At 50.6% G+C, this 26,600-nt stretch overlaps 12 protein-coding genes across 12 annotated transcripts; 9 read left to right on the top strand and 3 right to left on the bottom strand.

Annotated features, from left to right (window-relative positions):
- Positions 1–30: 30 nt before the first annotated feature.
- K460DRAFT_361854 (DNase I-like protein) lies at positions 31–3,300 on the top strand. Its single transcript, XM_040932533.1, has one exon. The coding sequence runs from the start codon at positions 164–166 to the stop codon at positions 3,152–3,154; it is 2,991 nt and encodes a 996-aa protein (XP_040793667.1). The 5' UTR covers positions 31–163; the 3' UTR covers positions 3,155–3,300.
- A 269-nt stretch (positions 3,301–3,569) lies between these two features.
- Positions 3,570–4,989, top strand: K460DRAFT_302907 (uncharacterized protein; the record flags this gene model as incomplete). Its single annotated transcript, XM_040929923.1, has 2 exons — positions 3,570–4,103; positions 4,168–4,989. The coding sequence occupies 2 exons, from the start codon at positions 3,570–3,572 to the stop codon at positions 4,699–4,701; spliced, it is 1,068 nt and encodes a 355-aa protein (XP_040793668.1). The 3' UTR covers positions 4,702–4,989.
- Positions 4,990–5,019: 30 nt separating this feature from the next.
- K460DRAFT_373182 (GMC oxidoreductase) lies at positions 5,020–7,084 on the bottom strand (the record flags this gene model as incomplete). The annotated part of the gene is made up of 5 exons (XM_040934564.1): positions 5,020–5,100; positions 5,152–5,629; positions 5,686–6,547; positions 6,595–6,643; positions 6,698–7,084. The coding sequence occupies 5 exons, from the start codon at positions 7,082–7,084 to the stop codon at positions 5,020–5,022; spliced, it is 1,857 nt and encodes a 618-aa protein (XP_040793669.1).
- A 964-nt stretch (positions 7,085–8,048) lies between these two features.
- On the bottom strand, positions 8,049–10,006 carry K460DRAFT_373183 (MBOAT family protein-like protein; the record flags this gene model as incomplete). The annotated part of the gene is made up of 5 exons (XM_040934565.1): positions 8,049–8,608; positions 8,665–9,683; positions 9,736–9,835; positions 9,885–9,929; positions 9,982–10,006. The coding sequence occupies 5 exons, from the start codon at positions 10,004–10,006 to the stop codon at positions 8,049–8,051; spliced, it is 1,749 nt and encodes a 582-aa protein (XP_040793670.1).
- Positions 10,007–10,268: 262 nt separating this feature from the next.
- On the top strand, positions 10,269–12,150 carry K460DRAFT_361856 (peptidyl-prolyl cis-trans isomeras-like protein). The gene has a single exon (XM_040932534.1). The coding sequence runs from the start codon at positions 10,322–10,324 to the stop codon at positions 11,810–11,812; it is 1,491 nt and encodes a 496-aa protein (XP_040793671.1). The 5' UTR covers positions 10,269–10,321; the 3' UTR covers positions 11,813–12,150.
- A 294-nt stretch (positions 12,151–12,444) lies between these two features.
- On the top strand, positions 12,445–13,655 carry K460DRAFT_328735 (uncharacterized protein). Its single transcript, XM_040930713.1, has 3 exons — positions 12,445–12,720; positions 12,825–13,002; positions 13,056–13,655. Exons 1-3 carry the CDS (start codon positions 12,646–12,648, stop codon positions 13,205–13,207), a joined length of 405 nt encoding a protein of 134 aa, XP_040793672.1. The 5' UTR covers positions 12,445–12,645; the 3' UTR covers positions 13,208–13,655.
- Positions 13,656–14,623: 968 nt separating this feature from the next.
- On the bottom strand, positions 14,624–15,438 carry K460DRAFT_351077 (DER1-domain-containing protein; the record flags this gene model as incomplete). The annotated part of the gene is made up of 2 exons (XM_040931555.1): positions 14,624–14,808; positions 14,856–15,438. The coding sequence occupies 2 exons, from the start codon at positions 15,436–15,438 to the stop codon at positions 14,624–14,626; spliced, it is 768 nt and encodes a 255-aa protein (XP_040793673.1).
- Positions 15,439–15,894: 456 nt separating this feature from the next.
- On the top strand, positions 15,895–16,882 carry K460DRAFT_361860 (histone H3). Its single transcript, XM_040932536.1, has 3 exons — positions 15,895–16,096; positions 16,153–16,283; positions 16,337–16,882. The coding sequence occupies exons 1-3, from the start codon at positions 16,003–16,005 to the stop codon at positions 16,550–16,552; spliced, it is 441 nt and encodes a 146-aa protein (XP_040793674.1). The 5' UTR covers positions 15,895–16,002; the 3' UTR covers positions 16,553–16,882.
- Positions 16,883–18,045: 1,163 nt separating this feature from the next.
- Positions 18,046–20,455, top strand: K460DRAFT_302924 (alpha/beta-hydrolase). Its single transcript, XM_040929924.1, has 2 exons — positions 18,046–18,282; positions 18,338–20,455. The coding sequence occupies exons 1-2, from the start codon at positions 18,139–18,141 to the stop codon at positions 20,225–20,227; spliced, it is 2,034 nt and encodes a 677-aa protein (XP_040793675.1). The 5' UTR covers positions 18,046–18,138; the 3' UTR covers positions 20,228–20,455.
- A 267-nt stretch (positions 20,456–20,722) lies between these two features.
- Positions 20,723–21,400, top strand: K460DRAFT_391458 (uncharacterized protein; the record flags this gene model as incomplete). The annotated part of the gene is made up of 1 exon (XM_040935832.1): positions 20,723–21,400. Exon 1 carries the CDS (start codon positions 20,819–20,821, stop codon positions 21,398–21,400), a length of 582 nt encoding a protein of 193 aa, XP_040793676.1. The 5' UTR covers positions 20,723–20,818.
- A 273-nt stretch (positions 21,401–21,673) lies between these two features.
- Positions 21,674–23,851, top strand: K460DRAFT_302932 (uncharacterized protein). The gene is made up of 3 exons (XM_040929925.1): positions 21,674–22,622; positions 22,673–23,101; positions 23,166–23,851. Exons 1-3 carry the CDS (start codon positions 21,980–21,982, stop codon positions 23,750–23,752), a joined length of 1,659 nt encoding a protein of 552 aa, XP_040793677.1. The 5' UTR covers positions 21,674–21,979; the 3' UTR covers positions 23,753–23,851.
- A 620-nt stretch (positions 23,852–24,471) lies between these two features.
- K460DRAFT_382619 (uncharacterized protein) lies at positions 24,472–26,553 on the top strand. The gene is made up of 4 exons (XM_040935416.1): positions 24,472–24,533; positions 24,621–25,398; positions 25,567–26,053; positions 26,111–26,553. The coding sequence occupies exons 2-4, from the start codon at positions 24,628–24,630 to the stop codon at positions 26,350–26,352; spliced, it is 1,500 nt and encodes a 499-aa protein (XP_040793678.1). The 5' UTR covers positions 24,472–24,533; positions 24,621–24,627; the 3' UTR covers positions 26,353–26,553.
- The last annotated feature ends 47 nt before the right edge of the window (positions 26,554–26,600 follow it).

The raw sequence follows: 26,600 nt of genomic DNA on the forward strand, positions 1-26,600 counted from the left end.
CATCGACGCTGCGGTATTCACATTCGTCATTGCTGTGAAAGCTAGCTGTGGGTCAAACCCACGCCCGCTTAATCGCCACCACTCCCACCACACACAGCCGTCAACATGGGTTGACAAAGCTTGCCCTTTCAATTCCAATCCCTCACCCCGCCGTTGCCCCGCCATGGCCCCCGACGCATCCTCTGTGCGCTCTACGGAACGCCTGGACGCAAATATACCGGGCGCTTTCCCTAACCTACTGGCACCCAGTCAGGCATCCATCACGACCCACCAGACATCCCTTTCGCAGACCCTATACGAACGCAGAGCAGAGTACACGCGACCCCGCAACGTCCGCATCAAGGTGGGAACATGGAACACGGCCGCCCAGAAAGGGACTGAACAAGATGTGGGCGAGTGGTTCATAAGCGGAAAAGGCGTGGAAGAGGCTATCGCAGGCTATGGAGTGGCAGACCCTGGACCGCATTCCGAGGGCAGCAGAGAGAGCGTGGCATCGCAAGAGGCGAGACATGCGAAACACACACCCACGATTCCACACAACGATGCAGGAGCAGTACCGGGCGCGGACGAGATTGATATCTATGCGCTAGGTCTCCAGGAGATTGTCGACATCACGTCTGCTTCAGAAGCCCTCAGACCATACAGTGACCCGAGCAATGCGAACAAGTGGAAAGCATCGCTCGCGGCCGCCCTGCCCCAAGGATACCAACTGGTCTCAGAGCAGCAACTGATTGGACTATGGCTCGTCATCTACGCCTCACCAGACGTGTTCCCGCAGATCAAGAACGTCAGTACGACCAGCGTCGGAACTGGCCTGATGGGTTATATGGGGAACAAGGGCGCTGTCACAACGCGCATAGTCCTGGGCGAGACGACGCGCCTTGTCTTCATCAATTCTCACCTGGCAGCTGGCGCTGACAAAGCATCACTCGATCGAAGAATCTGGGACACGGCACAAATCAATTCTCGCACTCGCTTTGACCCAATCGTCGACTCCTTGGGCTCATCGCAGACCACGGGTGAAGGTCTGGGCGAAGAGGAGTTTGCCTTTTGGTTTGGTGACCTGAATTACCGCCTGGAGGGTATGCCTGGAGATGATGTGAGACGACTTCTCACGGTGCATACCAAGGACATGGATCACGAAGAGGAAGGCAGAGCTTCTACTTCTGCTGACTCCGGATACGGCGAAGATACCCATGACGCAGTACCCCTGCCTCCTGAGCTCGATCCTGCCTCACTGCAGACGACGATCACGTCTTTACTACCACACGACGAACTACACCAGCAGATGAAAGCCGGGAAAGCATTCCACGACGGTTGGCAGGAAGGCCCCATACGCTTCTTACCATCCTACAAGTATGATGTTGGCAAAGTCGGGGTCTTCGATTCCAGCGAGAAGCGCCGCTGTCCCAGTTGGTGTGATCGTATTCTCTACCGAACTCGTGCATCCAAACAGCGATACGATGCCAAAGTTAAGGAGCAAGAAGAGGCTCGCAAGAGAGACCAGGAGATGAAGGCGAAGGGCATGGATTTACCTGGAGACGATGATGTTTTGTACGACTATGACCCCGACACCGATGGTGATACTTATGACGACTACGATGAGAACGAAGACCCAGAGCCCGAACCAATTACAACCAAGGATGACCTGTCTGCTGAGATCCTTCTTGAGTATTATACAACCCATATGCGCATACTCAGCTCAGACCATAAACCCCTCGACGCAGTGTTTTCGTTGAAGTACGATGCTGTAGTTCCTGACTTGAAGACTGCGATCCATGGTGAAGTAGCTCGCGAGCTTGACCGTCAAGAGAACGAAGGCAGACCCTCAATAGCAGTGGTTGTGGATCGTGCCACAGGATCTTCATCTGCGGAGGACACCAACAAAACAGACAGCTCTTTCGAAGGAGTAGACTTTGGCGATGTCAAATTCACAAAATCGAAGAAACGTAACATCACAATTGCTAATACAGGTCGAGTACCGGCAACCTTCGGCTTCGCAGATCGCCCAGTCGACCATGAGCAACAGGCGGGCGCGTTCCCGCCCTGGCTGAGCGTTACATTTGACAGAGAACCAGACAAGCTCGACAAACCTCAGCCAGATGACATACATCAGCACTTCACACTTGAGCCTGCTGATGTCGTCAATGTGGAACTCAAGCTCAAAATCGAAAGTCTGGACGCAGTACGCAATTTTAACGAAGGCGATTCCGTATTGGACGAAGTCCTAGTTCTTCGTGTCGAAAACGGCCGAGACCACTTCCTACCACTTCGCGCACATTGGCTGCAATCTACGCTTGCTCGCACTGTCGATAAATTGATCAGGATCCCAGAGGGTGGTATCAGGAAGCTTCAGCACCAGATACCGAGTCGCGAAGAGGTAAAATGGAGCGCGCCTCGCGAACTGTTCCGGCTGACGGACGCGATAGAAGATTTGACGGAACGCACACTAGCTGAATGGGAGATGACGAAGAGCGAGGGCGAGAAAGGGCCATGGCAAGATAATGCTGGATGGCCCTTCGTCAGATCCCACTCTAAAACCGTGGTTGATGCAGATGACCGTGAAGACGAGCTCGCTGACCTCTACGATGCATTAGACTGCGATACACCCTTCGCTGACGCTTTTAATCAAGAGACGCGGTCCAAAGAGAAAGTCGAGATGTTAGCGGAAGTTCTGCTGACGTTCCTGTCAAGCCTAGTAGATGGAATCATCACCAAAAGCCTCTGGGAGAAGCTCGAGGAAAGCATCACGACACGCGAGAAGTCTAAACAGCACATCTCTTCGGACGATGAGAAAATGGCGGTTCTCGAGATCTTGACTACAGCTCCCAACCATAACGCTTCGTTCTTCCTCATCATATCTTTCTTGCAGAACATTGCAAATCAAGTTACCGAAGTCTTCAAACCCAAACCGCACACGCCCCGTACTAGCACTGAACTTCCGGCTTCGCCACAGGCAAAAGTACGGAGGCGCACATTGAGCAAGGTGCCTGAGGTTGCGATACGGCAGCTCATTGTGAAAAACTATGCCGTTGCGTTCGCGGATGTTTTGTTTAGATGTAAAGAGGAGGCGAAGATAAGAGAGAAGGAAAAGGCGATCAGGAAGGAAAGGATGGTCAGGGTGATTGAGTTGTTCATAGGTGGTGATAGCTAGGCCACATTGGACGGGGTTCGACTGTTGATCTGGACAAAGCGTAGCTTGAAAAAGAACACCACGTCCAGTTTTGTTGGAATGAGATCAAAGATGGACCGGCTAGGTAGAGGCGCGTAGAAAGCGTTTAATATGATACTGGTTGAAACAATCATGCCCCGGGTACATCTAGTACGATTTTGCTCAAGATAATCACACCCGAACTAATACACCTACCACAATCTCGTTACTCTACAGCGATTAAAAGAGTTCGGACGATCTAAGGTTGCGACTGGCAGGCGTTACCAACCTTGGGAAGCAGGGGAAAGCGCTACCGCCTTATCCAGTTTAGCGCAACCGAGATATCGAATCTCCCAGTGCTAAAAACACGAAGTGCTACTTCACCAAATCCCTCCAACAACCACATTCATCCGCGAATATGCCCTCTCCACCTTCGTCAAAGATCCATCTGCTCACCCCTCCAGAGCCAGGCAAAAAAGCTGCATCTAGAACGTACATCATCTACTTCCTGACCGGAAATCCCGGCCTGGTGGAGTACTACCGCACATTCCTGACCCACTTGTATGGCTTGCTAAGCCGCGACACGGCATCCAGTCGCGATGTTGAGTTTCAGGTGTACGGAAGGAGTTTCTCGGGTTTCGAGATGAACACATCGGATATCAAAACGATGAAGTGGCGCAAACAGCCGCCGTATGGTCTGCAAGATCAAATTAGACATGCGGAAGAGGATGTTGTAGAGGTAGTAGAGGAAGCCAAAGAGCAGGGAGCAAGAGATGTGAGGGTGGTGTTGGTGGGTCATTCAGTCGGGTCGTACATTTCGCTGGAGATTATTCGCAGGTTAAGAGCGCATGGCATGGCGGGAGAAGATTTCGACACCAAGATTGTGGGAGCAGTGGGCTTGTTTCCTACCGTTGTGGATATCGCGAGAAGCGAGAGTGGGATGAAAGCGAGTGTAAGTTGCGCCCCCAAACAAAACTCGTGGTACTGAATGAAGATGCTAATCACATGAGATGCAGCCCTTCCTCAAAAACTCCAACTTCGCTACTTTTGCCTCCATATTAGTTAGCTTTTTGACCTGCTTTCTCCCGGTATCACTCATTGCGATGCTTGTCGCAAAATTCATGGACTTCCCAGAAGATGCAGCGCACACGACAGCCTCTTTCGTCAAATCACCCTTCGGCATACAGCAAGCCCTCCACATGGCACGGGATGAGATGTTCCAAATCGACACCGACATCTGGGATGAAGATATCTGGGGCGCCACCACTCCGTCCCAGCACCCACACCCCCGCCCTCTGCTGCGTTTTTTGTTTGCTCGACAGGATCACTGGGTTGCTGACTCAACAAGAGATGCACTTATTAGCAGTCGTGGTAGGTACCAGGGAGCTGTTGAGGAAGTTGGGGGTATGGGTGAGAGCTGGAAGCCTGTAATGGAGATTGATGAGAGGGAGGGTTGGCCGCATGGGTTTTGTATCAGACATGGTGTTCCAGTTGCGGAGAAAGCGGCTGGGTATGTGAAAGATATCGTGGGGCAAGATTTGCAGAAGTGATACCTCGTAGGACCGAGGTGCAAAACTGAGAAGGTTCAATGCAGCAAGTATGTACAGAATAAAGTATAAGAGATAGGAAGTATGGGCCAATCAAGAACTAGTTAATTAAGGGTAGAACTCTTACCTGAGTAAACTCGAGGGATGCATGGGGTTGGATCGCAGTTAGAAGTCAGATTAGTCGGGGCCTAGAAGGCAGGAGACCAGCAATTTACTAGGCTGAATGTATTCACAGTACTTGTGGTAAGCCAATAGCAAGCATATAACCTGGCGAATGTATCCAGGCTACACAGTACACAACCCAAGAGGTTGTCACTCTAACTAATTATTTTCTGCAAGAATGTCCTCTGTCGCCTTCTCACTCAACATCATAGTAGGCAACACGGGGAAACCACCCGGAACCTGTTCATTAGAGTCAGCACACAAGCTAGTAATAAAGAGCTTTTAACGTACCTTGGGGAAACTGCTCGCATCGACAACCCTCAAGTTCGTAACACCTCGAACACGGAACTTGCTATCCAAAACTGCAAGCCTGTCGCTGTCGGCACCAATCTTGCAGCTGCTGGTGGCATGGTGACTGTATGATTGCTCTTTGATATAGACTTTCTGCGTGTCAACAGTGCAGTCCTGCTTACCAATCTCGCCCTGGCATGGGTGTAGTTCCGTGAAGGGAGCGAGAGAGTTTGGCGCCGAGGGGTCGACCTTGGAAAGCCACGAGCGAACCCAATTCACGCCTTCGTATAGAGCCTGAAGATCCTTGTCGGAGCCCGCCTGCTCGAAGAAATTCAGATTGATGACTGGGACTTCGCGTGGGTTGGGTGACTGGAGCTGCACGACACCGGCTTGGGAGCGGGGGTTCATGTGGACGAGGGCACACTCGTACTGGTTGGGACCATAGGTCTCATTGAAGTTGGGAGGCCTGTTGGGGAAGCTGTGACGATCGTCAGAGTAGGTACAGTGAGGAGGAATATGGAAGCAACTGCTCACCCGGGCCAGAAACCCTCAAACGCAAATGAGCCACACCACATGTAGATGTCACGGATCGCACCTTGAGTGGTCTTATAGAAATTGGGAAAGATCTCCGACTTGCCAGTCACAGCACGCTTACCCAGCGACAGAATACCGATCTCGTAGTTATCGGCCACGGACTTTCCCACGCCTGGCAGGTCTAGAACGAGGGGAATCCCGTACGTGTTGAGTTCCTCGCGTGGGCCGATACCGGAAAGGAGGAGCAGCTGTGGGGAGTTGAAGGTACCTCCTGAAATGATGACCTCCTTGGACGCGAAGGCCTTGCCAGGAGTTCCCTTGTCAGCGGCATTGTAGCGAGGATCAGCGCCATACAGACTTTTGCCCTGTAGGTATTCGATACCAACCGCTTTGGGCTTTGGACCAGACTTGTCGAAGATGATCTTCGTAGCGAGAGTGTCTAAGGAGATGGTAAGGGGATATTTGCCCGCATTGGCTGTGTCGCGAACATAATATCCAGGAGATGATCGTCGGCCATTGGGATTAATATGGCTGACGCCTCCAAATGGACCCACAAGATTGTCGCGGTCAGGTTGGTTGCCATTCATGTCGCGTTGTAGTAGGCTTGATGCGGAAGAAGCCTCGTAGCCAGCCGCCTGAGCAGCGAGTTCACTGAGCAGTTTGGCGTCTGCACTGGTGGTATACCCAGGATCAAGCATCGTCATATCCAGGTACCCATCATGGCCGTGAGGAGAAGTGCTGTTGTAATGTACCTTTTCGAGTTTCACGAGGTACTTCCTCATTTTCTCATGCGACCATGAGTTGTCACCGGTAATCTTGGCGATGTCATCCCAGTCGGCATCATTGGGCAACATCGTTAAGCCTTTTGTGTGTTAGACGTTGTTCTCTTCTATGAAAGGACTAGCTTACAGCCATTGTGCATGGCGCACCCGCCTAGAGTGCCGGCGCGAGGGTAGTACTAGAAGACAGGAATTTAGGAAGTAGTTTCGCAGATCTGCTAGGGACAACGTACGATACCCAAAGGTGCAGAGCCCGGTGGAGCCTCTGTTCCCACGTAGAAGGTTCCATCAGGCTTACGCCACGTCCTGTGCTTGAACCTTGCATCCTGGTAGCTATCGCCAGAGTGTCTCACGAAGAAGTCCCAGCGAGTCGCGGGATCATTTCCAGCAGCATTGAAGTTTTGCCATTGGGAGACATTGACATTCTCTGTCTGGTCATCTCCAGCTTCCAGTAGTAGCACTGAATGGCCGGCACGAGCAAGGTTGGCAGCGAGAGGCGCACCACCAGGGCCAGAGCCAACAACTATGTACTCGTAGGTCTTGTTATCGACAGATGCTGCCGTAACAGCCTTAAGGCTCAGTAGTGCGAGGGCCGAAGCCAGAGTAAAAAGAGGTGTCATAGTAGACGAGCTAGCTCAACGATTGAAAGTACTGCTATTGAGAACTGTATAGTGGCCCGGGTTCAACTCAAATACTTTCTCTCTTTCCGCAGTGGGGAAGCCAATGTCTGCCCATCTGTCCACCTTTTCTGGGGATGGATGCACGGAGTCAGATCCATGTAGGGGGTTAAGCGATTCGCCTGGGCGAACATATAGGACCGAGATTTTAGACCCATGTTTGAATCCGATAGGATATTGGCATGGATGTTTTGTTCGTATAGATTGCTCGTATTTACTCCCCGGTCGTCGCTACTCCGGTAGTCACGCCGTAATCCAATCAGCGACGCTAGCTGACTGTGCGGTGAAATTGCTGCATACCTAATGGCAATAGGTTATGTACATGACCGGCTACAGGACCGGTGCAGTCTATGGAAACAGCCGTTCGCAAGGGTATTTGGAAAGTATAAAAGCTATAGAGCTCAACATTAGTGCCCACGGAAGCACATGACATCCGCGCTGCCTGTACGGCGTTATTTACGGTGAATATTAGCGCGGGCTAGAATTCTTGGTATCTCGAGATGAGTAACCCCATTACTGCGAGCTAGCGATATTTTCTGATGTAGCTTTGCTGCTGGAGCGCCAGTGTTCTCTCTTGTCCATTTGACGTGGATGAAGTGGGGCAACTGGGGCACAGCTGAGCGAAGGCCATATTCAGTTGAAGGAACGGTGAAGCTTCATTAAATATAATATTAAAGCTGAGCGGGCAACGATGCGGAGCACAAAGATCCTGGTTGATGTTGGGAAGATGCGTAATATGAGGAAGGTAGCAATATCGACCGCGGCAATTCGTGTAGTCCCTGCACAACTGTAGTCTAAGTCTTGCTAGGAAGAACTAGGCATGCCTAGGTACTTTGTTTACTAGGTTTGCGCTTGGCTTGCCACTGTCATAACTCCAACTTGACAGTAATGCAAACCCCAGGAGAACCTATGCTTTCTTGAACTCCATCAACTTCTCCTGTACCGCTTTCTTGATATCAAATCCCTGCAGCGCACTTCCCCTTCGACGCCTCTGCTCGATTTCTGCTTTGACTTCCCTAACAATATCATCTATTTCCGCCTCAGGGTCATCCGCAATCCCGAAAAGAGGCACCTTGTGCCCAGGATCACTGCTCTGGGCATCAGTCGCCAGCAGTCTCTCTTTCCGAACTTCTTCTCTCGCAGTCTTCTCGACAGTAGATTCATCGACAGAAGTGAAGGTGGCCGGTGTGGGCGCGCGAGAAGATTGAAGTTGCAAGATTTGTTTGCGGAAGGGTAAGGATTTCGAAAAGAGAGCGAATGATGCACCGATGCCAACGATAGTATAGAAGTAGACGCGGGCCCAGACTATCAAGGTGTCGGAAAAGCCAAGTAGAACAAAAGGGGCCACGGTGTAGGCGAAGACTACTTGAGTGAGGATCGTGGTGAAGATGTCGTAGTATCGTTTGGATGGGAGGGGTGATTTGCCATCTGGTGTCAGGAAAAGTGGACGAATCATGCGGCGGCCATCTGATGCCTGGTCAGTGTCGCAAACGAGTGAGAATTCCATCATCACAAGTACTTACTTTTCGCAACCGTCTGCACAAAGGATGCGAGAACGAATGTGAGGTAATAGCCCGGATAGAAACCATGCCAAAACGCACTCGTGACAAACGTGGCTAAAGTTGCCCTGAAACCCGGCTTCTTACCCTTTGGTGTAACACGGAGATACATGTAATTCCTTAGCCAGTGGTTTGTGTTTATGTTCCAAAATCCCAGATAAGCGCGGGCATTCTGGGCCGTCTCGATCTCCCAGGGCTTGATATTTGTAAGGCGGTCCCATTTGGCGCGGTTGGTAACCGGATCGATTCCATTGTATCCAATTCCAGACAGGATACATGCGCCTTCAGACAAGCTCCAGATGGCGTAATACTTCATACGAGTAGTGAGTCCAAACATGTACAGCTGCCAAACCCTGCGGAGAAACCCGTACTTCATGTACTCGTCACCTAGAAAGAAGGCCGGATAGTACCATCCGGAGAACTTCAAAAAGGCTATCAACCACAGAGTGCCGTAGACGCCTTTGATGGTGGCCGGTGTGCCGCTACGTGGGATCTTGTGCTTCTTGCGGGTTGGTGGCGCTTTGGAAGGATCAGTACCCGGTGGAAGCGTAAACATGGTGGTGGTGATATATTGACTGTAGTCGCAGTAGTCAAAGGCTGGACCTGCCATGATTGCCGGGAAAAAGAAGACATAGCCGGCGTAGTCAATGATACCAGGCATAGTGCGAATAGCGTGCTCTTTCTGGAAGTCAGATAGATCGGCCTCCGGAAGACGACCGTCTTGTACATTCCAGCAGAAAGCCGTGAGTTTCATCACCAGAACCATCTGAGCGCCCGTAATGTCGAAAAGAGAGGAGTCGTCGATCGTCTGACGGTAGAGGTGATTGACAGATAAGTGACCCATGAGGAAGACAAACCCGATCCATGGCATATACGGCGAGTTTATCTGCGAAGAGATGGTGTATGCCCCAGCAGCGCTGATGAGTATAGTGCGAAGACCGCTCCACAAGTCAAATAGACCGATCAAGTAGAACATAGACACGCTGCGGTTCTCAGCATTGTATTGTGCGCTTACGGAATGGCAATACAATTTACCTTATTATGAACAAGTTCTTCTTCCATGGTTCCTTGTCTGGTAACCTCTTAAGAGCAGCAGCCAAGGGGAAGGATAGGTAGAAGGTGGTGACCAGCTTGACTACGTATATGAATCAGTAAAGCACACGGCCGGCATTGAGAGGCCTTACGCTCGTCTGCCGAGTTCCCAAGGACACTGGCGACATATTCAAATGCTTAGATAAAGCGTCAGCGTGCAGCCACATGTTGTGCAAGTCTAGCACGTACGCGCATTGATATAGGGTAGTGGCATTTTGGTGGTATGGAGCGTCGCTGTGGGGTAATGCCTGTAACACAGTGGACGTTGAAGTGTGGGAGGGGCGCGGACTGGTTATACGCGAGATGTTGGCATCTTCAAGGCTGCGAAAGTGTGAAGAAGTGAAGTAAAAGTCGACAGTACCTGGCGCAACGTCGAGTTTGTGGAATGGCAGCATGACGTCGGGCCACATGGGCCGAGGCGCGTGCGCAAAGCTAGAATTCGATTCGCCGGCCATGGATGACCTTGACGACGTCGACACGAGACATGAGGGTAGACGAACAATTACGATAGCCCAGGACAGACGCAAATATGAGCACAACGTACAACCTCGAGCCGAATCCGACGGCCAAAGTGGTCCTCCACACCACCACAGGCGACCTTGAGCTCGAGCTCTTCGCAAAGCAAACACCCGTCACATCGCGCAACTTCCTGCAGCTATGTCTCGACGGATACTACGACAACACCGTCTTCCACCGCCTAGTCAAGGGCTTTATTCTACAGGGAGGAGACCCGACAGGTTCGGGGCAAGGCGGCGAGAGCAGCTATAATGGCGAGCCCTTCGCCGACGAGTTCCACACTAGGCTGAAGTACACGAGGAGAGGCCTGCTCGGCATGGCGAACACGGGGAAGGACGACAATGGCAGCCAGTTCTTCTTCACTCTGGCCGCTACTCCGGAGCTACAGGAGAGAAACACCATGTTTGGAAGGATCGCCGGCGACACTATCTACAACTTGATGAAAATGGCAGAGGCAGAGCTTCGCGAGGGTAGCGAGGACCAGCCCATGTATCCAACGAGGATTACTGGCGCCGACATCATCATCAACCCATTCGAGGATATGGTCAAGAGAGCAAGGGTGGCCGAGCGGACAGAACCAGAGGCCAGGAAGCCCAAGAAGCCCAAGCGGAAGGCTGGCAAGAACGTACTCAGCTTTGGAGACGAGGAAGAGGCCGAGTCGGCGCCTGTTGCAAAGAAAGCAAAATACAATACTAAACTTGTTAGCGCGGATCAAGAGCCGCCAAAACCCAAAGCACCGGAGCAGGCCAAGGCTATTCCAATCCGCAAACAATCCAGAAAATCTCCGTCAAGGTCTCCATCACCCAAACCGGCACAGAATTCAGCACCAAAATCACCGCCGCAGGAGAAAGCACGCCCCCCACCTCCGCGGGAGTTATCTCCAGAGTCTGAGAAGCGATTGAAGCTGGACCGTGTGAACGCACAAATTGCAGAACTCAAGGCATCCATGAAGCGGAACACAGCAGCTCAGGATACAGAACCAACCAAAAAGAAGTCTTTGCTAGAGTCTATGGTACCGACGTCCACAACGCGGGGGCGGAAACGAGGTGCGGGTGGCAACACCGCCCAAGAACAGGCAACGCTAGATATTTTGTCCAAATTCAAGTCGAAACTGGATTCAGCAGAACCACCCACAGCACAAAAGGCCAAATCACCAGCCCCGCCGGCAGATATCTCGAATAGCAATGGTAATAGCGACACGAATCCCAGCAAACCAAGTGAGGAGGAGGAGGCTTGCGATCTTCACTTCATAGTAGGCTGTCAGTCATGTAAGGCCTGGGATAGGCAGGATGAAGAGGAGTCAGACGACGATGCTGGTTGGATGGCGCATTCACTAAGCTTCGCAAAAGATAGATTAGGCAAAGACTTGGAGTGGAAACGGAAAAACGAAGAGGATTTGCTCGTCATCGACCCCCGGGAGGAGGCAAAGCGCCACAAAGCTGAAGTGAAAGGGAAGAGGGAGTGGGACGATGCTAAAGGAAAGAAGAACCCTACCAAGGCATAGGCAAAGCGCACTTAACATTTAATTGTAGGCATATGATGCCCTAGCTTCTGGATCCGTTTGGACACCTCAGGACGAGGCTGGGCTAGATATGCCGAGTTTTCGTGGAACCAAATTATTCCGACTTCCTATCACTAATCCTATGCTGGCCTGGATCCGTCGATGCAATGATAAGCGTGACAATTGCATAAGAGACGAGTCTTCTTTACCTTGGCATATAAGAAGTACTTGCACAGCCAATTTCAAGGCACTTAAGAGCGATTATGCCTGTGCTAGTTCTAACATATGTGCAAGAAATAGTAGGTATGTAAGCAGTATAAAAGTAAAGAATAGCTTAGGCCTGCATTAGTGTGCTCTGTGTTGGACTGGGCCAGGCTCTCACCTTCACCACGGATCTACTCCTCTCACCATTTCGTATCTTTAACCTCGCCCTCCAACTCCCAACTTTATTTCCACGACACCAATCTAATCCGCCTCTCACGATAGTCTTTCTTTCAGCTTTACAGCTAGTTCATTTACTTTACTGCACCAGCATCTCGACAATCGTCCATATATGTAGGTTTGCTTTTGTTGTTTATGTGCCTGCTCAGTAGGCAAGATTTGTGGAGAGGCTCAGTCCCATTACCACACGGAGCCCCACGCCTCCTCCCAAACATCTTCTAAAATTATCCCTGTTTTACATTGTTCTTGTTCTGCTATTATATATTTTAATACGTTTCGGCACTTGGTAGCCTTGCATTGTCCATCACCACCCTCAACATCAAGCATGCAAGGCCTGGAAGCTGCGCTTTCGCACTCAATCAGACCTAGCTAACAACTGCCAGCTACCATTCAAGATGACTGTCAACTTCCTCGATAAGGAGACGAACGACCGGCTCATCGCTGCCATCATTGCGGCTACCGACAACAAGGTACGTCACTAGACACCCTTCCTAAAGCCAACCTTTATCGCACATTCCAGCACTCCTCTCTAGTCCGCATCATTTTTTACTAGCATACGCTAAGAGTCATTTAGGTCACCACGAAGGAGATCTCCCGCATGTACGGCGACTCCGTCAAGTTCAACGCCATGGAGTGGTATCTTCGCAAGATCAGGCACAAGGCTATCGAGATGAAGGCTGAGGCTGATGGACTTGCACCCCCGGCGCCTAAACCGGCAAAGAAGGGCACGGGTAGGAAGAAGAACAGCGATGGTCAGTAGATATTATTTAGCACACCAATCACAGGCTAACGTTGAATTTGGTAGGAGTCAAGACAGGACGTGTCACGAAGAAGAAGGCTCTGTCTGCGAAGGTCAAGAGTGAGGCTCTCGTCGAAGATGACATGCTTCTTGACCCCGTTTCCAGCAATGATAACGACTTTGGTTCGGGCGACGATGCTGCTGAGGAGTATGTCTGAGTAGCCCCGGGGTTCCTTAGAACAACTTGCGCAACGATTGTTTATCGAAGACGGAAGTTCGCGCATGCCTGATGTCCGGTTTGAAGGACGCTATGATACACGGGATCGGGAATTCGCGGTTGTATCCGAGTCGGCTCATGACCTCTGGTTTCATCGATGAGTAGAAGCCGCGAGTTTACGGCTTCTTTGACAAGGCGAACGGAGTTCTTGGTTTAATATGCCTAGTCTCGGACTCACCTGGTTAATCTGACTGGTGGTCCAAGTCCTCAATGCTTTTTACATACAAAAGGAAGCTTTGGAAGAATGAAGAACCACATAATGAAATATCCTGGAAGCGTTCAGCTGTGATTAGCAATCTCACTCAACAACCCTTCATGATCGACAACCAAGTACTGCTTTGAGTGTCTGTAAGCGCAGGTCCTATCGCTTAAACATGAAGTACGGCTCGTGTGTTTTGAGGTGACTGGTATGACGAACTCTGTAAAAGTGCATCGGGGTTCTAGGTGATCGAATAGGCATAGTGAAAGAGTTGGTCATACGACTTGTGGCACCATAGCAGTCAGCAACACAGAGTTCTAGCGTGAAACCTTCACAATATGGCAGTCTTCAATAATCCCAAGAGAGCCTACTGTGAATTCAATTCAAAGTCTAGGCTAAAGTAAACACATCGAGGGACCGTATTCATCATGAGTCTCAAAGGTGGTGACGTCTTCAGGGTAGCACCGGATGGGAAGAGTGCAAAGATTGTAGGTGTTGTATCTGATGCACTAAGAAAGGGTCGGAGACGAAATAAAATATACACACGTAGCTGTTCATTTCTATACATGTTCCGTGAAAAGACATCGGCATTGTCGAATGCAATTGACTTCATCTCACGGCTTGTAGCCTGTCACTCGGCTATACTATCGTCATCGGATGTTTCGTTCATTTACGAGAACGACCCTCAGCATTACATCCGCAAGCCCTTGTGTAATCTTTCCTCGCTTGCCTTGCCTCGTCCTTCCGCGGCTTGTAAAGGGTAATGGAGGTCTTCGGTTGGGGCATGGGCAGAAGATGTAGAACTTATTAGTGAGTCTATTGGCTGGGTCATCGAATGAATCGGCTGTAACTCAAAAGGCATCATGATATACAGGTCCGCGGGAGTGCTAACCCGAATTGGCAGGGGGTCCACGCGATGGCGAAATGTGAACCTCGCGTTTCGTGCTCTGGTTGGATGACATCGACATCGGGACGGGTAAAGCGGGATCGCTGAATCGGGTATGAAAAAAGGAGTGGTGAAAATAATCTTGAACGCTGTTTGTACATATCTAGCGTCGTATTTGTCGCTAATGCATGCCAGTGTCTATCACGTCTAGGAAACCAGGGTATCTCAAGGGGTGGGAACATGCGCCAAACTCCAATGCATTCTGGAACAATCTATTGTGTTGGCATGGCTTCCGGGGGGTTGTTATCATCGTTCGCAGGCTCTGTTGGCTCGTCTTCAGAGGGCTCATCCACGGGTGCAGGGCGGCCCTCTATTAGACGTATCCACCACGCGGGCGGGTCGAGCGGACTATGGTTGTTGTGGAGCGGCGGGTAGATGTCGTTGAAGTAGTACCAGACTATGAACAGTTAGCCTAGGGTTGTATAAACGACGAAGGAAACCTACTGTGGCCGACGACGATGCCGCACATTTCGTCTTTTGGCACCGTCCCATGCATGATCAGCGAGAAAGCCAACAGGACCCAGGGCAAGTAAGGCGCCTTGAAGACAAGCAGTCCGAGGAAGCTAAGCATAGTATCAGGGTTCTTCCGGCTCCAGATGTAGATGAGGGTGCTCGACAGGGCGGAGCCGAGGAAGGCCATGGAGAAGACGGGCGCGATGCAGAGGAGAAGGGTCGAAGCAAATGTGAGGAGCCATGAAAAGTGGGCGGGCGAGCGACCGGACGACTCTTCAAGAAGGCGCGAGTAACGCTGGAGGAAGAAGATGTGGTAGAGGAGATCGAGGCTGAGCGGGCCGAAGTAGAAGAAGGTGGTGAGAAGTCGCCAGTACTGACTCCGGAAGAAGACGGTGCGGACGCTATAGAAGAGCTGGTAGGGCGAGACGATGCGACACTGGACCAGCACACTCGCACTCAGCGCAGCCGTCATCCACCAGCGCGTGCACACAGGCATCTCATAGAACCACTGCTCCAGCGGGAACCCTCCTGCCCCTCCCATCATGCCATTCCCGCCTGCCAGCACGTTCGCCATGGTGTGTTGAGCTGTCGGGCGGCCGGAGACGTAGGGCAGACTGTCTAGGGCTGCAGGAATGCGTGAAGAATGGAGCCAAGCCGAGGAATAGGCAGTGTTGAAGGAAGAGAGGGAAGCATGTGGCTACGTAACCATAGTCGCTATCTAATCTGCACGTGATGTTGGTGCAGATCCAAAGTGAGCATGACGGGCGGCCCAAGCTCCAGCACCAGCCACATTCCCAGCCCCTCGAGCACTTGAGCGTTGGCTCAACGCGGGCATCCCCATCAACACCAGAAGAATGCGCCCCAGCCGCCTGCGCACTGCTCCCCGCTTTCACCTGCAACCTCTCACCACTATTCTTGCACACGAGCTGTCGCCATCCAAAGCCGCCCAATTGCTCACCAGTTCCGAGTGTTGACGTCTTGACGCGCTTCCCAGCTATCGCGACTTTTCGTGCCCAAGCGCGCCGCCTCTCCCGAAACCCAAACAATCCATCGGGACCAGCACGCTCCTGGTCTCACCCCGTTTGCTCGAATCTCGTCTTTGGTGTCGCCGTCAAATTGAATTGAACCCGCCGTCGCAATGCCACCGAAGTCACCTGCCAGGCGCAACAAGGCGCGCCCGTCGCGCGGAGGAAGGGTTAGCACAGGACCGAGAAGAGATTCTGGCAAACGACGTATGTGACGACGACGCAAACGAGAGCTACCTCCCGTAAGCTAACTGGCGACACAGTTGGCCAACCAGGTCCAGCGCCAGACCGGGCCAAGAAGCGCTACAAACCTGGAACCGTGGCACTACGTGAAATCCGCCGGTACCAGAAGACAACAGACCTGCTGCTCCTAAGACTCCCTTTCCAGCGACTTGTGAGCCTCAATTTTCACAGCGACCGCGTCGCCCGAGTCTAACACGAGTACAGGTACGAGAAATCGCGCAGACAGTCACCACAGAGGACGGGCCCAACAGATGGCAAAGTCAAGCCATCATGGCCCTGCAAGAAGCCACCGAGGCCTTTCTCGTCAATCTCTTCCACGATGCAAACCTCTGCGCCATCCACGCGAAACGCGTCACCATCCAGCAAAAGGACATACAGCTTGCCCGCCGACTACGCGCAACCTGGGGACCTCCTGTGTGAAAGCGGCGCGTCTAGTTGTTGGCAGATATACCCCATGTTCTATTCTACTGAAAAGCCTGATATTTTGGGCCAAGAGATTTGGAACGCCATTTTGGTCCTTTGGAGAGGTGGCTATAGGAATTGACAGTAGTGATTGGCGTTTCACGGCGCATAATGGTTATGGCGTTCGCAATGGTCCTGGGTGCTGCTTTCTTGGGATGTTGTTTTCACAGCTTGTGACATTATCTTGGCCGTGGCTTGTCCTGCGTAAGAGAACCAAGCAATTCTTACTTCACCTAAACTTGTCCCGACTTGCTTGGCGTGTTGATAGGCATGCTAAGCATTTTCCGCCCCCCCCCCCTCCTTCTCTATGATCTAAACACATAGACCAAGTGAGACTGGCGAGCACGGCAAGTGCATCGAGTATTGCCAGGAGGATGGACATCGATGATGCTCGAACAAACATCTGACCGTGATTGCAACCTTAACCTTAGGCTAACAAGTTGATCCGTAGATATGAGCGTGTCACCGGCTGTATATATTGTAACGTTCTTTCCCGGCTTTCCCGCGAGCTAGCATCCGCATTATAAAGTGCAGGTGTTCCATGTGTACGTTAGCGTACAATGCTTCCGTTTCTGGAGTAGGGTTGTCGTTTAAGATAGCGCATTACTGGAACGAGCAATAAGTGGCGTAACAATCACTACTACCTTCAGTTTCAAAGTCTCTCCACGTGCATCCTTAATTATCATCCGCAACACAAAGCGATATCAGTCCTTGAGGCAACCTTTTCTGCTTCCTCTTCCTCTTTTGCGTGCTAGGAAGCTGAATTACTTTACCCCCCAAAGCGAACACAGCCTTTTTCATGCCTGAGGATCGCACGTATCTGACAAATGAAAAGGAAACAACATTGGGCAACCAGCCGCAGGACTTCTACTAGTACTTATCTCACAACATGAGCATGCATCCAACTATTGTCTAGCCCTAGGCGCGATGCGGCGTGACGAAGCCCGCCCTCTCACAGCCGACCTCATCCGACCCGCCACTTCCGTTGCTTGATCTGCTTGATTTACGCCTCAGTCGCTACCTGTGGTTTGAGCTACGGCACATGGTTCGAGTAGACTTTAGCTATGATCACGATGTTGGAACTGCCTAGTAGTAGCTGCGCGATCCGAGCTGCGTCTGAAGGCTCATCGCGATACGCCTCAACCCATGTCTTCACGATCCATCGATGCTCACGGAGGAATCCTCCATATCAGTGATGATGGAACCGAAGCTACGCCGGCTATATCCAAGTGACAGGAAGATACCTTAGTGGACTTGGCCCTGCAACTTTCCCCGCCCATATTGCCTGTCTAGTGAGGGATCGACGTCATTAATTGGTTGCCTCAACGACTTATTCCTGCCATCACATCAACGCTATAGCTCAAGCAGGAAGCTCTGTAACGCGATACATGGTATTACATCGGATATGTATATGATGGGCACACAGCCAATGTTGTACCCGAAGACACCGAAGATACTATAAAGAGCTGTTCGTCGCTCACAGTCCATGTGGTTGATAGCAGCCACGCACAATCCCAGCTTTTAAGTCAACAACAATTGTTGCGATGTTGTCTAACAAGCTCTTATCATTGTTCGCAGCTACTGGAGCATTAATCGGAATTGTCGATGCTCAATTTCCTGCCCCGCTCGAGGGCGTGACAATACTCAACTCTCAAATCGAAGATGGTATCAGGATCTCATATAAAGAGGTAAGTTGTCATGAACACCAACACTATATCACTATTGTACTAATATCTACACCAGAACGACCTTTGCGAGACCACAGAAGGCGTACGAAGCTACTCTGGCTACGTACACCTACCGGCCAACGCCCTCGCCGACCTTGGTGTACAAAACCAGACGTATGAGATCAACACGTTCTTCTGGTTTTTCGAGTCAAGAAAAGACCCAGCGAACGCCCCACTCGGAATTTGGATGAACGGGGGCCCGGGAAGTAGCTCCATGCTAGGACTGCTTCGCGAGAACGGGCCCTGCTACGTCAACGCTGATTCGAATTCTACGTACTTGAACAACGATTGGGCGTGGAATAATGAGGTCAATATGCTGTATCTTGATCAGCCCGTTCAAGTCGGGATGAGTTATGACACTTTGACCAATATCACAACCAACATTGACACTGGCGCTGTCAAAGTCGCAGACTTCTCTAGCGGTGTTCCAGCGCAAAACAACTCGTTTTATGTCGGAACCTATGCTAGCCAGAACTTCAACCTTACCACACGAGGCACTGAGAACTCTGCACGAGCTCTGTGGCACTTTGCACAAGTCTGGTTTCAGGAGTTCCCTCAACACAAGCCAAACGATAACAGGATTTCCATCGCCACTGAATCCTATGGAGGCCGCTACGGGCCCGCTTTTGCAGCCTACTTCCAAGAGCAGAATGAGAGAATTGAGAACGGAACCTGGGATGAGCAGGGTCAAACTCATTTGCTTCATCTTGACACTCTCCTTATTATCAATGGCTGCATAGATCGCTACGTCCAGTGGCCAGCCTACCCCACAATGGCGTTCAACAACTCATATGGTATAAAAACCATCAATGAGTCACGACATGCAGAAGTCATCGATAGCTTGTATCGCAAGGGAGGCTGTCTCGACCAGATTGAAGTATGCCGAAATCTGAGTCTAGTATATGATCCCTCGAATCAGGGTTTTAACGAGTCTGTCAACGACGTTTGCGAAGAGGCAGAGACCTTCTGTTCGCAAAAGATCCGTGATCCGTATTTTGATGCTGATCGCAACTATTACGATATATCTGTTCCAACCGCAGCATCATTTCCACCGCCGTGGTATGCGGGTTGGTTGAATCAGCCGCATGTGCAACAGGGACTGGGCATCCCGATCAATTGGACACAATCCAATTCAGCTGTGTCTCGCGCATTTCGAGGCATTGGCGATTATCCACGTCCGGGATGGAAAGAAGATTTGGCATACTTGCTTGAAGAGGGCATAAAGGTGACGCTGGTGTATGGCGATCGCGATTATGCCTGTAACTGGTACGGAGGTGAACTGCTCTCTCTTGCGATCCCATACCCCAACGCGTCGTCCTTTGCAGAGGCAGGCTACTCCAACGTTGTTGTCAACGATACCTACATCGGTGGGCAAGTACGGCAATTCGGCAATTTGTCTTTCACGCGCATCTATCAAGCAGGTCACGAAGTCCCCGCCTACCAACCAGAAACAGCATATAAAATATTTCAAAGGGCTCTATTCAACTTCGACATTGCAACTGGGAATATCTCCACCATAGATAATCCGGGTTACGCTACCAAAGGCCCCAGTACCGTGTTCAATATCACGAATGAGCCCATCATCGATCCGGGCTCGCAGTGCTATGTTTTAGATCGCGACCAGTGCACAGAGGAGCAGTGGGAAACGGTTATGAATGGAACTGCTCTGGTAAAAAATTGGATCGTAGTCGATGCGAACACGAGCTCCTTGTTCCCAGACCTGGTGGGCAATGGAACAAGCCCTGCGAATGGTACAAGGCCGTCTGGTACAAGGCCACCGGTGCCCAGCGCAACTGGAAGTGGAGTGGCACCAGAGTCGACGGGTGCTGCACCTGGCCATCTACATGTTAATATTTTCGGCAGCTTGATACTTACTGCAAGTTTAGTGAGTTTGATATTGTTTTGATCGATAGTCGCATTGGAATTGTCAACCATAAAAGCAAATACAACACGAAAGCACGCCAACTCCCTTGTGGTCTGTAAGGAGATAAGAGGAATAAGTCTGGGGAGAGCCGCTTGTAAGATCCTTCAGCTGGGGTTGAATTATCATCTCAAGTAGGATGCCTTCGTGCTTTTGACTAGATTAAGAGCTCTCTGCAAATCGTAATAGTTGAGCCAGCGCACATTGTCCCTGAATGTCTGTGCTTTTTCACCTGTTCTAATTGACTACTCTTCAATTACACCATTATACGAAAGCTAGCCGATCGGGGTGAATAAGGCATCTATTTGTACCACCTCAGTCAGCATATTATAACATAGGTCCCTGATTAAGGTCCGAAAATCGTAAAGCTATCTCTGACGTGCCTAGATTCTACCCGTTCCGCGATAAATAAGAGTTGTACGACAAATGGTGTTGACTGCTGAGTTCACGGTTTGCGTATGCATTGGGTAGAGTTGACGTCATGACTTCTCTCACTGTACGTAGTATTTGCCATAGAACACACAACTACACATAGCTATCCCTACAGTTCACGGAATATTCACCCACCAGCTTATCATGTCTCAAAGCAGGTACACGGCTTTTCAAAGGCACCTCCTCTTCTTCTCTACTCCTACGACTCCACCAAGACTCACCTTCCTATCTGCCTTGCGAGCAGCCGTCTCACTAGGTCTCGATTTCCCTGTGGCAGTAGTCCTGAGCTTCTCTTTGCGACTACTATATGCGCCATTACCATACATATGGTCGCCCATCATCGTTGACAAGATCCCACATTCAGCGCACCGCACCCAACTTACCTCTGCTTCTCTTTCCAAAGACAAATCAGAGTACACCTGCTCGGAACTCCTCCAATTACTCGGTTCTTCTGAAGCTGGACATGGCCTGGTAAAGCGCTTAATCGATCAGGGTCATATCGTTGGTTTTTGGACTATGACGGCTAATGCGCGCACGCACACGGTCAGTAGGGAGGATGTGCGGCGTTTTCAGCAAGGGGAGTGGGAAGTGCCGGTCGCCACGAGGAGGCAAGGACGGGATGATGTAATACCGTTATGGCGAGGCGGGCCGATTTGGGCGGGAGGGCATAGTTGGGCTATGAAAAAGTTGATCGGTGTGAGGGTATACGAGGTCAAGCAGCAATGAGGAGTCGAGACCACGTGCATTGATGCGCGTTTGGACTACTTCGCAGCAGTGCGCAGTCCCGGCATCTAAGATTGGGAATCACTTATTAAGTGTCTCCACATAGTTTCAGACTGATCGCTTATCAGTTTTAATGATATCTGATTCATGGCGAACATCGGCGGATATAGGACCCGCTTTTCTCAACGCAATTCCGCGCTCACGTAACAATGATCCGAAAGCATTTTTCGAAAAAATGACACCAAAACAAAATTTAAACATGTTTGTAGTTTCAGACGGTTTACCAAAACAACTTTCTATCTTCGAGATTATCACCCTTACGGACCAAACGAGCAAAACGTGACAAGCCGCTTGGACGGTGTCAACATTCAGCATCGTGGAAGGTCTAACTCTAATCGCGCCGTTACGGCATTAATTCGGATTTTGGTGCTCAAGCTCAGAGTTACAACAAAAACTATACATCAATCGGCAATTGACTGTCTCAAACACTGCAGGTCCCCGCCGCTTCAGAGGAGAGGAGAGGAGAGCATTGTTCGCATACCTGCCTGGATTTCACAGCACCATAGCAGCCCCTATTTCGCCATGGACGGCCACGCTAATACAGCAGAGCCAAAGAACGAAATACCATCATTGAGGTCGTCGGAATCCGACTCCAGCCTCGATGAGGATACACGCCCTCAGAATCGCGTTTACCAATCCACACACCACGCCACGCAGCCGTCATTGCATCATGGAGATCTCGAGCTGGCACGAACAAAATCCATTGCGGAGACCATGTCCCCAATTCGCGAGTTCTTCTTTGTTGGTCTGCTCTGTTCCGCACAATTCGTAACACAGGCTGGCCTTCTCAACACGCTTAACATTCTTCATATCATTGGATCGGACCTTGGCATCAACGATCCGGGTGTTTTGTCATGGTTGATTGCAGGCTACTCGCTCACCGTCGGCACCTTCATTTTGCTTTCCGGGCGATGCGGTGATTTGTTTGGCTACAAGAATATGGTGGTGCTGGGCTTCATTTGGTTTGCGATTTGGAACGTGGTGGCAGGGTGCAGCGTATATGTTCATGGGAACGGTGCGCAGGTGCTATTCATATTCGCAAGAGTGATGGGAGGAATTGGACCAGCGATTTTACTACCGAATGCGCTGGGATTGCTAGGGGCGACGTACAACGAAGGCCGGAAGAAAGATATGGTTTTCTCACTTTTCGGAGCTTGTGCACCCGGTATGTTACTTTCCTAATTTGTTCCAAAGCGGTATACTGACGGTTTGTAGGCGGCGCTGTTGTAGGTGGAACATTTGCCGGCCTTTGGGCGCTCCTCTGGTGGCCCTGGACATTCTGGACCTTTGGCATCGCCCTTGTCGTTCTCGCAGTTCTTTCGACTTTCATCCTGCCATCTGTCCCGTTAGACCCCGAACTGCGGAACCTCTCAACAAAGGAAAGAATAAGAGACCTAGACCTACTCGGCGCATCAGTGGGGATCACAGCAATGATTCTTTTCAACTTCGCTTGGAACCAAGCTCCGGGATTTGGATGGGAGCAGCCGTATATTTACGCACTATTGATTGTTGGGATCTTGCTCTTCCCGATCTTCTTCTGGATTGAGTTGAGAGTTGCGGAAAAGCCCTTGATACCCTTCGACGTTCTTAGCACGGATGTGACCTTTGTCATGCTATGCGAGATGTGTGGTTGGGCTTCGTTTGGTAAGTTTATCAGCGCGTTCAGCGTTTTTTACTCGTGCTCAAGGCAATAAGCTAATCACACCAGGTATCTTCGTGTACTACTTCATCCAGATCCTCCAACAGCTCCGACATACATCACCACTCCTTACCATGGCGCAACTCAGCCCCGTCGCAATTTCTGGCTTCATCGCCGCTATCACTACGGGCCACGTCATTTCGCGCATTGGTCCAGGTTGGGTGATGCTCATCAGCATGCTCGCCTTCCTCACGGGAAGCATCATCGTCGCCACGATGCCAGCCCACCAAATCTACTGGGCACAGGCTTTTGTAGTTACTTTGATTATACCGTGGGGTATGGATATGAGTTTTCCAGCCGGCACCCTGATTATGAGTAATGCAGTGGAGAAGGCACATCAAGGCATGGCGGCAAGTTTGGTCAATACAGTGGTGAATTACAGTATCAGTATTGGGGTTGGTATAGCGGGAACGGTGGATATACACGTTAACAATGGTGCCCAGACGGTGGAAGATGAGCTAAGAGGGTATCGTGGTGCCATGTACGTAGGCATAGGGCTGAGTGCGATGGGTGTATTGACAAGCGTCTTATTCCTCTTGAAAATGCGCATGCATGAAAGGCACGTTCAGAGGAATACGAAAGCAGCGGGGGTGTGACATTAAAAGCTCGTGGCTTCAAGGCAGTTAGCAGGGCCTCGCATAGATGTCTCCATAGTGCCTTTATTCTCGTACCATTGAGTATTAAACATAGGGAAGCTTCTTCATGATCAGAAAAGCACCAGCATCTCCTGACCGTAAACAAAAAGCTTCTAGCTCGAAGTGTGAAGCAAACGGCTACAATGGTTTGTAGATATCCTGCAGTATGGCAGAGTGGAAGCTAGTGAACCAGAACATATGATAATTGGTGTAGTTGGGGAACATGTGCAAGGTCACCATGCGCAGCTAGATTAGGCTCTATGCAATTGAGTGGCTTCTGTAGAATTCCAGGATGCTTCCCATTGGGGGCCTTAACCAAGGTGTAGCAGAGAGAAAGGTATCTTGCGGATTGGGCTTTACTGAGGGCGATATTAAAAGATCAGGCGTTGCTGCTAGGAGAAGTGTGTTAACGCCGAAAGGGGTGCATAGGCGGGGTCGGACTTCCGTACATCCTTTGCTTTATTACCACCGCTAGATCTCGACGTTCCTGTTGGTTATGTAAAGCTATTTTTTTTTTTGCTTGTTTGTAGCAGTGGCGTATTAGACGAAATTCAGCAGCTGCAAAGTCGGGTATAATTGTTTTAGAGGCGCGCTGTCAGGTGCTCTCGTGTGTGATTACATCATCACGCTACCCTGTTTCATGCTTCCTCGCCGCAACCAATGCTCCACAACCTCGAATCCTCAACAACTAATACCTTCATCCCGCTCGTGGGCAGCTTTCACTTAGTTACCTGAACTCGGAGTGAGTATGCAGTTGATGGCACGGACATCAGTGTTTGAAGCTTTCCAGCCCGAGCTGTGTTGAACTTGAACTGACAATGCTTCTTAGACTAGGTATGGCGTCTCAACCTGCGATCTATCGGCTGCCAGAGGAGTTGCTACTGCAGATCGCGTCGCAGCTGCCCGATTCAGCCACGCCTGAGCATCTCAAAAACATGTGCCTAGTGTCAAGCAAATTTCGGCCGGCTGCACAGGAAGCCCTTCATAATGTTGCGAGGCTGCATGTCTCATGTGGCTGCCACCCAACGGTAAACACTGTCGTAAAGCTGCTCCGCACACTATTTAATCGACCGGATCTCGCTTCTAAAATCAGGACGCTACGCTTTAGGACGGTCCGCAAGAACATCGCCAAGCTATATCATGAGCAGAGCTTCGACTTGACTGCTTTGCGCATACGATGCCTATCGAAGTTGAAAGAGCTAGGATACACGAATACGCATCCATGGTGGTCCTCAATCAACAATTCTGTCGAATCTGCTTTTGCTGGTGTGGTGCTAGTCCTTCTACCAAATCTCATCCATCTCGATTTCTGGGTCAAGGATCACCATCGCGGTCCGCCATCAAGCGAGTGCATTTCTGGTCTTTTCGGAGGCATGACCGCTCCTGAGGCGATCAGGCAGGGGTGGAAGAGCGTCCGGCATCTTACAAGCGGTGATACTCATATGCTGAAATGTGACATCGAGTTCGATGGCCTCACTACCTTGGACCTGAAGACTATTTCCATCGGCACCGTGCTCCGCTTGAATGGGCCTGGAAGCCTCCAGGGCACGAAAAACCTGCGAGAACTGCTATTGACGGTTTCGATTCAATTTGCAGATCGCCCCCTGGTACGTATTGTCAAGCGTGTAATTGAGACGGAAACAGTTACCAACGGGCTTGTATTGTATGGCCTAACGACTATCCTAGCCTAGGTATCATCGTATCTAGATTTCGGTCCCTTGGCTCTCATTTGGTTTCAATGTCCTTGACAGAACAATGACTGACTAGCGGCGCAGGTCGAGAAAGCAGAGATCCAGTTCGGTGACCTTTTCGAGGCGCTCGGTTGCGATAGTCTAGTCAGCCTCAAGATATTTCACATCAATGATGGGTATCAGATTGGCGACGACCTGATGACAGAACTTGACGCTGGCTACTTCATAGACCAACTACGCAGCGTACAGACTACCCTTGAGACTCTCGCAATCACATTCGAAAGCACGGAAGACGAGACAGAGCTAGAGTGGATGTTAGAGATGTGCGCACGACCAAAGGGGTCCCTCAAGGACTTCACTATTCTCAAACGACTTGTCTTGCCCCAGCCATTCCTCTTTACCCCAGAGTCGCTCGGTCCAGAGTCTTGCCATCCGAACGATCTACCGTCGAACCTCAAGTATCTGGAGATACTATATCCGCACCCAGACGTGGAGTTCTGGGTTGGTGGTTTTCTGCCTCCAGATGCTTCTAGTGTCAAGGAGCTTACACTGACTTGTCGTGATGAAGTCGGTACGTACGATCGCATTCAAATTCCTTCTCTTAGTTGTGCTAACTTGCCATGTTTAGGCACGCCCGCGCACTACTTCGCAATGGAAGTTGATCCAATCTGGTGGGCTTTATCGGTGGAAGCAGACATAGAAGCTTATACTTTTTGCCAAACAGAGGGATCTAGGAAGAATTTGGCAGCTACGTACCTTGAGGATGAGAGCGTTGATGAGTGGAGTGAGGATGATGAGGATGATGATGACGAAGATGATGATGATGATACTGATGACGAGATGCCGGATGCTGTCGACCCGACCAGTTGAGCCGTTCTTGTCACAAGAACGACGTGTAGTAATGTGATATAGCAGGGCTAGGTGCAGTTGTTTAGCCGAATGATCTCTCAGAGCATGAGACTGACGTGAGAAAGTCTATGCTGTAATGGATAACATGCCTCCTCTACATGGGGATATAGGGAGTAGTTGTCATGATATGGGTGATGATCTGTATTCATAGGTTCTATCGAGCTAAACTAGCTGCTGGGTGAATGATATACCCTATCCCGGCACGGACC

This window comes from Cucurbitaria berberidis (assembly GCF_010015615.1).
Source record: "Cucurbitaria berberidis CBS 394.84 unplaced genomic scaffold K460scaffold_1, whole genome shotgun sequence".
Classification (NCBI taxonomy): Eukaryota; Fungi; Ascomycota; class Dothideomycetes; order Pleosporales; family Cucurbitariaceae; genus Cucurbitaria; species Cucurbitaria berberidis.